The 11,417-nt window shown below is 40.9% G+C and overlaps 2 protein-coding genes across 8 annotated transcripts in view; one reads left to right on the top strand and one right to left on the bottom strand.

Annotated features, from left to right (window-relative positions):
• On the bottom strand, positions 1 to 6,185 carry LOC127523050 (AT-rich interactive domain-containing protein 1A-like). The gene is made up of 2 exons (XM_051913501.1): positions 6,178 to 6,185; positions 1 to 1,835 (listed from the first exon to the last, which is right to left on the bottom strand). The coding sequence occupies exons 1-2, from the start codon at positions 6,183 to 6,185 to the stop codon at positions 236 to 238; spliced, it is 1,608 nt and encodes a 535-aa protein (XP_051769461.1). The 3' UTR covers positions 1 to 235.
• A 3,672-nt stretch (positions 6,186 to 9,857) lies between these two features.
• arhgef10la (Rho guanine nucleotide exchange factor (GEF) 10-like a) overlaps positions 9,858 to 11,417 on the top strand; it is a 136,265-nt gene continuing 134,705 nt past the window's right edge. For 3 of the 7 annotated variants that reach the window (XM_051911702.1, XM_051911697.1, XM_051911698.1), the window contains exon 1: positions 9,859 to 10,159. The gene's annotated coding sequence lies outside the window, so the exon portion shown is untranslated. Of the gene's footprint in view, positions 10,160 to 11,417 lie in introns of all 7 variants that reach the window. The other 4 variants (XM_051911700.1, XM_051911696.1, XM_051911699.1 and 1 more) reach the window with 3 other exon arrangements.

The following is an 11,417-nucleotide window of genomic DNA, read 5'->3' as shown; positions in this document are numbered from 1 at the left end:
CCCATTTTATAAGTTTTATTTATTTGAAAAAACAAAAAAAACAAAAACAAAAGCGAACACCAAATTAAGAAAAAGCAGCAAAGTATGCAGCTACGACTTCACTTGTTGCAACAACCTCAATACGCCTAGAGATAAACGCTTGTTTTGAGTAGTCTGAGAGTGTGGAGGTGCTGGATCTTGAAAGCCAGGCTTGAAAGACTGCATCACAGACGCATAGCTTGAAGAAAGAGGTACATCACTGGGTTGCTCTAGGAGGTTGGGAACCAAGACTGGAATGAGACCCATAACTTGACTGCTCTGGCACAGAAAAGACCTGGAACCCAGGCTGCTGGGAAACAGATTGGTAGCGGATTTGTGCTGGCTGCTGGCTACTGGATTGGGACAAAGACTGGTAGCTGGTCTGTCCTGGTTGTTGGTGAACAGACCTGTAACGAGATTGTGCTGACGGCAAGCCACTGGGCTGGACCACAGATGGGTAGCTGGCTTGTCCTCGTTTGCCGCTGAGCCTGGACACAGACTGGTAAGAGGCTTGTGCTGATTGCAGGCCACTGGGCTGGACCACAGATGGGTAGCTGGCTTGTGCTGACTGCAGGCCACTGGGCTGGACCACAGATGGGTAGCTGGCTTGTGCTGACTGCAGGCCACTGGGCTGAACCACAGATGGGTAACTGGCTTGTGCTGACTGCAGGCCACTGGGCTGGGACACAGACTGGTAGCTGGCTTGTCCTCGTTTGCCGCTGAGCCTGGACACAGACTGGTAAGAGGCTTGTGCTGACTGCAGGCCACTGGGCTGGACCACAGACTGGTAAAGGGCCTGTCCTGGTTGTAGGCCACTGAGCCTGGACACAGACTGGTAAGAGGCTTGTGCTGATTGCAGGCCACTGGGCTGGACCACAGATGGGTAGCTGGCTTGTGCTGACTGCAACCCGCTGGGCTGGGACACAGACTGGTAGAGGGCCGGTCCTAGTTGTGGGCCACTTGGCCTGGACACAGACTGCAAGCTGGCTTGGGCTGGTTGTTTGAACCTTTGCTGGGACACAGACTGGTAGAGGGCCTGTCCTGGTTGTGGGCCACTTGGCCTGGACACAGACTGGTAAGAGGCTTGTGCTGACTGCAGGCCACTGGGCTGGACCACAGATGGGTAGCTGGCTTGTCCTTGTTTGCCACTGATCCTGGACACAGATGGGTAGCTGGCTTGTGCTGATTGTAGGCCACTGGGCTGGACCAGAGATGGGTAGCTGGCTTGTGCTGATTGTAGGCCACTGGGCTGGACCACAGATGGGTAGCTGGCTTGTGCTGACTGCAGCCTGCTGGGCTGGGACACAGACTGGTAGAGGGCCTGTCCTGGTTGTGGGCCACTGGGCCTGGGCACAGACTGGTAAGAGGCCTGTGCTGACTGCAGGCCACTGGGCTGGACCACAGATGGGTAGCTGGCTTGTGCTGACTGCAGCCTGCTGGGCTGGGACACAGACTGGTAGCTGGCTTGTCCTTGTTTGCCGCTGAGCCTGGACACAGACTGGTAAGAGGCTTGTGCTGATTGTAGGCCACTGGGCTGGACCACAGATGGGTAGCTGGCTTGTGCGGACTGCAGACCACTGGGCTGGACCACAGATGGGTAGCTGGCTTGTGCGGACTGCAGGCCACTGGGCTGGACCACAGATGGGTAGCTGGCTTGTGCTGACTGCAGGCCACTGGGCTGGACCACAGATGGGTAGCTGGCTTGTGCTGACTGCAGGCCACTGGGCTGGACCACAGATGGGTAGCTGGCTTGTGCTGACTGCAGGCCACTGGGCTGGACCACAGATGGGTAGCTGGCTTGTGCTGACTGCAACTTGCTGGGCCGGGACACAGACTGGTAGAGGGCCGGTCCTAGTTGTGGGCCACTTGGCCAGGACACAGACTGCAAGCTGGCTTGGGCTGGTTGTTTGAACCTTTGCTGGGTTACAGACTGGTAGATATCTTGTGTTGACTGCAGACCACTGGGCTGGGCCACAGAAGGGTAACTGGCTTGTGCTGACTGCAACCTGCTGGGCTGGGACACAGACTGGTAGAGGGCCTGTCCTGGTTGTGGGCCACTGGGCCTGGACACAGACTGGTAAGAGGCTTGTGCTGACTGCAGACCACTGGGCTGGGCCACAGAAGGGTAACTGGCTTGTGCTGACTGCAGCCTGCTGAACTGGGACACAGACTGGTAGAGGGCCTGTCCTGGTTGTTGGCCAACTGGTTGGGACAAAGACTGTGAGCTGTATTGGGCTTGGTGTTGGATGCTGGATTGGTCCACAGACTGTTTGCTGGCTTGTGCTGATGGCAGACCACTGGACTGGTCCACAGACTGGTTGCTGGCTTGCGCTGATGGCAGGCCACTGGACTGGTCCACAGACTGGTTGCTGGCTTGCGCTGATGGCAGGCCACTGGACTGGTCCACAGACTGGTTGCTGGCTTGCGCTGATGGCAGGCCACTGGACTGGTCCACAGACTGTGAGCTGGATTGGGCTTGGTGTTGGATGCTGGACTGGTCCACAGACTGGTTGCTGGCTTGTGCTGATGGCAGACCACTGGACTGATCCACAGATTGAGGGACAGCTTGTTCCAAGTTCTGGCTGCTGGCTTGAGATGACTGGAGGCTAAGCAGGGCCACAGGTTGGTATCTTGCTTGTGCTAGTTTCACACCATTAGGCGGAGTCATGGAATCATTGCTTGACTGCACCAGTTGCTGCCCACTGAGCAACGGCACAAGTCCAGACCCATAGCTGCCTTGTCCTAACTGATAGCTGGGTTGTGAGGACTCATTTCTTTGTTGCAAAGGCTTTATGAAAAAGGTGGAACTTGACATCTGCACTGGCCTGGTACCAGAAAATAACTTGGAACCAACTTGAAGTCTACTTTTTAGAGGCTTGACAATGGGCTGCACTGAAGACTGGTAGCGGACTTGCACTAATTGGCCACTGGACTGGGAGCTAGTCTGCACTAGTTGCTGGCTACTAGATGCCCCAGACTCATTACTAGACTGCCCTAAAGTTTGATAGTTGAGTTGCACTGGCTTGGGTAGAGACTCAATGCTCATACTTTCTGATTCCGTGGCCACTGCAATGGGTACAAGACTGCCACTACCAGCTGAAGACATTAGAGATCCTTGAACTTGACTTCTAGCATCAGAGTCAGAACCAGGCTTATACACATTAGTCATTGGTCCAAAACCAGAAGAACCATTTTGAGGACTATAGCTTACACTGCTATACACACCCTTAACTTGGGCAGTACTGTAAGTGATATTCTTAGATCTTCGAGGACTGATGGGAACTAATACATCATGGCCATACCAGCTATAGGAACTCTGTGGTTTCACATCATCCTGCATGGGGAGACCAGCCTCATTGTATACAGGATAACCTCCATTCCTGTAAAAGCCATCAACTAAGAGGGGAAAAAAAAAAAAAAAAAAATCAGCCAGACTTGTTGACAAATGGGAATTATAGAATTTGCCTGAATAAACCTTACCACTTCCAATATGTCCATGGACACAAAGACTGAGAAGTGCCAAAGAAAACCTGAAAACAAACAAACAACAAACAACCAAACAAACAAACACAAACAAACACACAAACACAAACAAACACAAACAAACAAACAAACCACAAACAAACACACAAACACAAACAAACACAAACAAACAAACACAAACAAACAAACACAAACAAACAAACACTTGTTAGACACTTTTTGCTTTATAGAACAAGTAAAAAAACAAATACCACATACTACAATTTAACATCATACCTTAAGAGTTGGATAGTGGTACCCTCCATGTCCAGCCTAAAATTCAGCAACTAACCACCTCAGCAACACCACTACAAAATCATAAAAAACATACTTGCACCCCAACACACATTAGTGCTGCTGAACTGGACTTTTTATAGTGCCAGGAACTGCCATTTACCAATTGTTTCCTGACAATAAGTTGTCATGGGAACATGTAATACTCAATCATTAGGTTCAGGTGTCACCAGTGTCTGATCATGAGAACTACCATTTCATTCATATTTACTTTTTATATACTATGATTTCTGAACAGAAAGATAGCACACAAACTGCTTTTTGAGATTAATTAAAATACGTTAATTTTTTGTTTTTTCTATTTGAAGTCAGAATACATTTTAGGGAGCAGTACTATGCTAACTGTTCATAAGACTTAGATCATTAATCTGGTCAAGCACCAAATTAATGTTTTATTCTTGCAAATTTGTTCTTATGGCTTTATGTTGTGTTATGGTATCAGTGATGTTAATGCATATTGAGTATACTGTCTTTTGTAATAGTTTTAACTGAAGGTTCAAGGTAACTGTGTAAACTACAAATGTGAAAAATTCAGTTAAAAGTTTGCACACATACTCATGTTAGAGAAACCTCAAATGATTTCAAAGTCAGCATCCAGAGTCAAGGGACCTTAAATCCTGTTATAAAGAGAGCCACTAACATAAAGTGTTGTAAAATTTAATTATGTAAACAGTAGCCTATTGCTATTTTGCAGAGATAAGAATGTGGAAAACAGACAAGTGAACCATTATTTCGATTTGTATCCTACTCAGTGTATTTGTTTAATGTGTTATAAATTCCCTCCAATAAGATTCACACTGTTGCTTTTACTAATATTTCAAATGTTTGTAAAGATTATGAGACAGCTTGTTCTGAGTGCTGGCTGCTGGCTTGAAATGATTGTTGGAGGCTGAGCAGGGCCACAGGTTGGTACAGTATCTTGCCTGTGCTAGTTGCACACCAGTAGGCTGAACCATGGAATCATAGCGTGAATGCACTAGTTGCTGGCCACTGAGCAATGGTACATGTCCAGACCTGTAGCTGCTTTGCCCTAATTGATAGCTGGGTTGTGAGGACTCATTTCTTTGCTGCAAAGGCTTCATAATAAAGGTACTCAAAGTCTGCACTGGCCTGGTACCAGAAAATAACTTGAATAATGAGCAGTTCATCAGAAAATGGAACATAATTTGTAATTTGTATTTGTGTGTAAAGGGTTAGTATGGCTGTTGGTCCAACCATGATTTTTTTTTTTTTTTTTTTTTTTTAATCTTTCAGTGTTCCTTTAATTAAAAACATAAGTTCATTTTGTTGAGTTTTGCTGAAACCATGTGAAGTTTTCATAAAAGCTTTTGGACTTGTGAAATGAAATATGCCTCTTCATTAGTGATGTTGTTACATTTTATTTATTTTAATGGCCTTGAAAACAAATGAATTCAGCATTGGGAAAATGTCCCCATAGTAGCTAATTCATTAAAATATAGTTAAATGATGCCACATTTAAAATACTGTATTGTGTAAGATTATGTAATGTTCAAAGTACATGTACTGTATATTGTACAAAGTGTAGCTAAGTAATAACAAAGTATATTGTTATTGTGCAAATTTTAGTATTTGGAATAAGCCAAAAGCATACTATTACCTGTAAAATAATATGGTATATTGCTTGTGTGTTTTGAACACTCTTATTTAGGGGTGTAACAATATATGGTGTCACAAAAATGCAACAATATCGTATTGTGGATAGTGACAATATGTGTTGTGCATAGTGCACCCCCCCCAAAAATCCAAGTTTCAGCGTTAGAATCATGAATATTTTTATTCTGGTGTCACCATTGTCTTGTGCATTGGGTTACAAGCACCAAGTTCAAGCCTATTGAAGCCTATTATCCACTCCTAATGTAATACCAAATTTAGCATTTTAATCAACAGTACATTTTTGTTATCCTTTTACCATATGTCTTGGAGTATCACAATAATATTGTATTGTGAGTTCAGTATCATGATATGTATATCGAATCGTGACATGAGGGTATCAATGCACTCCTTATAATAAATTTGTAATGTACTTATAACACAAATAAAGTACACTTTAATATCACTAATGAAGCACTTAATTAGTCCCAACACAGGCATATTAAAGTATAGGCTACTTAATATAGTTGAAATTGTTCCATTTTAGCAGAAAGACACTATACACGTAAAATTATGCTTCACTACAATTTAATTACAACTAAAATATACTGTCTAAAATATACTAGTTGTATATTTCAAAATGTAATTTATTCCTGTGATCAAAGCTGAATTTTCAGCATCATTACTCCAGACTTCAGTGTCACATGATCCTTCAGAAATCATCATACTCACCTGTTCATCACTAATGTTCGTCAGCTGAAAACTTCTTGTAAACTTTTTTTTCAGGCTAGCCTATATTTATATATATATATATATATATATATATATATATATATATATATAATTTTATATATATATATAAATGTCTTGAAATGTGTTTTGATGCATGTTTCTATCTTTTATTTCCCCTATTCCGTTGTAAATGCATGTTTTGGGGCTTCTCTCGGGAGAGTAGCGTAAAATGACCCATAGCAAAGCGTCATCTGCTGTTTTGGAAGAGGAAGTTGCTCTACTGCATTTGTGAGAAAATCTGCCCGCACACATTTGTGAGAAAATCAAGCTGAGAGATCTCATAAAAAGGCAAGTGTCTTACAATCATAACAGATTTGGTATTTGTTTAAAGATTACATGCAATTTGTAGGATGGTTTGTGTTTATTTGTGAAATTTGATGTAGGCTCATTTATTTATATTTGTCAAACACAATACATATATTTGTTACTCATCTGCGTTTTCGCTCAAACTGACCTTTGTATTTGCACATCACTTTCTGTTTGTCGAGTTTTCCTTTGCAAAGCAGATTGTGCTTGTTTGCAAAATGCTGGATTTGTTTGTTTAATTATGGCACAATATTAACTCCATAGTTCCTCTCGAGTGTGTGTTTTTTTTATAGCTAACTAAGGAATTGTGAACATTGGAAAACATTCCTGAGGTAAATGTGACGTTATGTGACATATTCACATGGTGTTTTATTGACGTCTTTCCGTGGTTGAAATACAGATTAAGTAATTAAATGAGACATGAGACATTCTGGTAAGTTGTACTGTATCTTTCAACATACCTTTTGATGTTCATGCATGTTTTTTGAGATATAACTTGTTGCCTATTAATGTGAAAGAAAAGACTCACGCTCAGCGCTGTGGCTTGAACCGAGGCGCTATAACAATCTGTCACGTCACATTTAAGAGCGTCAAAACGCCATTTATTGTTTGAATGTCATGATAAAATGGAAAGAATTTGAAAGAGACTTTTTTTCTTACTAGAAGTAACAAAGCACAAAGCTCTTTGCGATTATTGGATTATTGGCTGGGAGGAGCTACAAATAATGTTTGATGTAGCAAAAAAAAATAAAAAATAAAAAAATAAATGCAGACCTGTCAAACCTGGCTATAATTACAGGTGAATCATAGGGTCAATAGTGCCTGCTTTAACGTAGCTATTTGTTAATGCATTTTTGACACGTTAACTAAATTCAACACAACAGGAGAGATTTTCTCACAAACAGTAGGCTATGAGTTTGCAGTCTGAACATATTTTTCTGCACCCTTTTGATTGACAGGATTTTGATTTAATTGGTCCTGATCATCGGCTGTTTTTAAACAATCGACTGATGGCCGATAGTAATAATAGCTTTTGTCGTCCGATACCGATTGTTGGCTGATACATCAGTGTATAGTGTAATTATTGAAACAATGTTGAGTCAATGTTGATGCTTATGAATTAATGTTGGTTCAATATCACTTTTGCACCCGCAATTAATTTTGAAACAATGGTGAGTTTTCAACAAAAAATCAATGGTAATGTCATTGAATCAACATCATGAAATGATGTTGGTTCAATGTCACATTTGCACCTGCAATTAATGTTGAAACAACAGTGAGATTTCAACAAAAAAATCAATGGTAATGACATTGAATCATTGTTACACTATGATTGATTCATGACTGCTGTTGAATCAGCACTGAAATTATCAAAAAAAAAAAAAAAAATCAGTGGTATTGGTGGAATCATTACACTATGATTGATTTTACTTCACCAATGTTGAATTAACATTGAAATGAACAAAAATAATAAATGGTAATGGCCTACTGTTGAATCAGCGTTACACTATGATATCACCAATGTTGAATCAATATTGAAATTAACAAAAATAATCAATGGTAACGTCAGTGAATCAACGTTACACTGTGATGTTGATTCTACATCACTGCTGTTGAATCAGTATTGAAATGAACAGAAATGTAAATATCGTTTGATCAGTGTTAATATTATGTTGATTCTAAATCACTTTTGTTGAAACATTGAAAATAGAAATGAAATGTCAACATAAATAATGTTGAGATTTGATGTAAGTTAATGTTGAAACAAAATTAAGCTACACTTCAATGGTACGTCAATAAATTTCTGACAATTTCAAAAGTTGACACCTTTCTAGCAGTTGAGTCACTTTATTTTATTTGACAGTTTAACACAATCAATGACAAATAAAATTCTTTAAGAATGGGGCAAAAAAGACAAAAGCATTACAGCCTTTAAAAATAAAATTACTTTCAGAAGTTTTATGTCATCATAAATACAAGTGATCCATTGGCTCAAATTTTCAAAATCTGGATTGCATCAGACAACTGCCTCTTTTCCTTTGGGTTCTCAGAAATCTGAAAAAGAAAGCATGATGTTACTTAAGAGCAAGTCAATGCAGTTGTCATACATAGTCACATTCAAGTATGTTAAAACACAAAATGATTCACTTTTTATAAATTGCTAAACACAGAATATTCAAATTATATTTATAATACTGTTGAATTATGTATATGTAATCTATTTATCAACACTTCAATAACACTATGGGAAGGTGTCCAATCTTTCCACCCAAGTTTATCTCCAGCCCTAATTAAACACACCTGAAGCAGCTAATCAAGGTCATTAGGATCAATGAAAACTGATTTTGATTCTGATAGAGAGAGAACTCTTGATTTAAAAAACAAAAAAACCAATATATACCATTATATATATACAGGTACCATTATATACAGTAGGGCCTGTTAATACCTGCTATCAAGACCTGTTTCAGGTGATCCGATCACAAGTGGTCATGTGAGACTGAAATCTGTTTAAAAAAGGTTTGTTCAACTTAAAGCAGCGCTGCACAGACCGATCGGTGTATGACATCAAAGTACCGCGAGAGCGATTTAAAAGCGCACTGAGCCATCTGTTCTTTAATCACTCTTGCAGTACTTTAATGTCATACACCAATCGGTCTGTGCAGCGCTGCTTCAAGTCAAACAAGACTAAAAGCTTCTCCTGTGGTCGGATTTCAAATCGATGTTCTCAGATTTCACAATGTTTAAGAGCACATAGATAAGTCACAACACTTTCTTGATAAAGCAGGAAGTGTGCACTGTTCTTCTAAATATACCTCAATTCTAATCGAACCACAAGTGTGATGCTTTTTTAGTTATTATTTTAGTGGAAAACCTGGAATACCTAAACCTGAGCATGGCATGTTGAAATCCGTGACATTGAAGAATCTCTGTGAAGTCGTCTGCATGGCACATGCATAAGCAATTTTCCAAATATTTAATTTATACAAATATGAATTAAAGTGATATGCTTTTAATGCCATTATTGCACAATACTGAATGATCACCAACTTAGCTAATACTATTTATTCCACTTTTGGCCAGCTTGGAGATACTGTAATCCCTGTATCTCTTTCTGTCTTTCTCTCTCTCCCTCCCTCCTTCTCCAGGCTTGTCCTACTATGTTTTTCCCTTTTAGACCCTCCCTCTTGGTCATCTAACCTGACATTAATTGGACGACAAGTCTGCTAGCAGCTTAGCCATTGGTGGAGCTTAACAGCTATTATGCTTGTTCTGAAAAGCCTAACTGTCCAACAGCAGGGGAGGGAAAGAGCGAAAGAAAAGAAGGGAGTGACAGAGGCCGGGGGAAGAGGGGAGCTCATTCAGCCTACGAGAGCAAGGAGGAGTGAAGCGGTTAGTCTGGAACTTGCTGCCTGTGGGAAAGTAAACAACAGTATTTGCCGCCCTCTCAGAGGCAATAGCTACAGACCGACAGCAGCGGATAAACAGAGGATGAGGATGTGTTCAAGGAGCCAGCTGATTTCATAGCAGGAAGTGCATGGGAGGTTGTTGGGATTAAAGTCCCTCTTGGGAGGTGCTGAAGCTTTCCTGTGGAAGTACTACTGAGGACAAAAAGGTGAGTTGTGCTGTTTATTGGTCTATCAGTCTCACATTTTCTCTCATACACTAACACTCTAAGTTTCCTCCCATTTCATGCAACAAAGCATGGGTACCATGAAAAGGGGTCTTTTCTGTAGAGTGGGGGTAGGAGAACAGAAGACAGAAGAGGAGGGTGTGCACTCTTCCTCATTTCAGTGGCTCACTGGGGAACAGAGGGGTCTTACAAAACTCACTAAACCAAAAGAGACCCTCTCACAGACAGTTAAAGCAATAGTTAACCCCCAAAAATGAAAATTCTGTCATCATTTACTCAAATATTTGGTGTAGATTTCACAAACAATTACAAAAAAATGACAAGTATCACATTAAACATGAACTTTTAAAGTAGAAAAACTGAAAGAGTATTTTCTTGTAAAACATACTCCAATAATCTTTGTTCTATTTACAACTTTTAAAAGTTCTTTTTTATAGTATGACTTTTTCAGGAACACAAAACATGATATTCTGAAAAATCTTTCAAATGTTTTTGTCACAGTAGTCAGTTGGGTTGAGTGCTGATATTTTAAAATATCTACTTTTCTGTGTTTAGCAGAGGAATACAAGTCTTACAGGTTTGGAACAACACAAGGGTGATTAAATGATGCAACTTTCTTTTTTTTAGGGTAAACTATCCCCTTAACCCAGTGCTAACCAGCAGAACTTCTAACACAGATGCAACAATGAGGTGGTAAACGCAAACCAGGAATTGTCATACAACCACATATCTCATTTAGAGAGAAATTTGAGCAGAATTTCAACGCAAGGTCCATAATTGCACACTTTGTTTAGTACGGAAGGGCCTCACAATCCTGGAACTCCTAATCTGCGTCTAGCTGCCAGTCAACTTTCAATGACTTCCCTTTGCATTTCCAGAATTAGATTGTTTAAAAATGGGCAGTGTTCCGTTTCCCTCCTTTTCTCTGACAGTTCAGCGTCATTAGCAGTCCATGCATGTCCAAGAGAGAACTACAGCACAAACGAACCCTGTCAGTGGTCTCTTCAATCCAAAGGGACACAGCTGGGGCTTTTGGGGTGTGTGTACAATTGCAGGGGCCTCCAAGCGGATGTGATACTGGATATTAGGTGGAGGGAGCTCCATCCACATGTTAGCGAAAATTCAAAGGTTCCTTTCTGACACCCTGAGGCGTGTGAGTAACTCAGAAAGTCTTCAGAAAGTGAAAGGTGCTTAATGGAGACCTCTGCTCTTTTTGAGAACACATTACACAACAGCTTGA

The sequence above is a fragment of the Ctenopharyngodon idella genome, chromosome 11 (assembly GCF_019924925.1).
Source record: "Ctenopharyngodon idella isolate HZGC_01 chromosome 11, HZGC01, whole genome shotgun sequence".
NCBI classification, from domain to species: Eukaryota; Metazoa; Chordata; class Actinopteri; order Cypriniformes; family Xenocyprididae; genus Ctenopharyngodon; species Ctenopharyngodon idella.
Note: the sequence above shows the minus strand (reverse complement) of the source record. Positions and strands in the feature narration are given on the sequence as shown.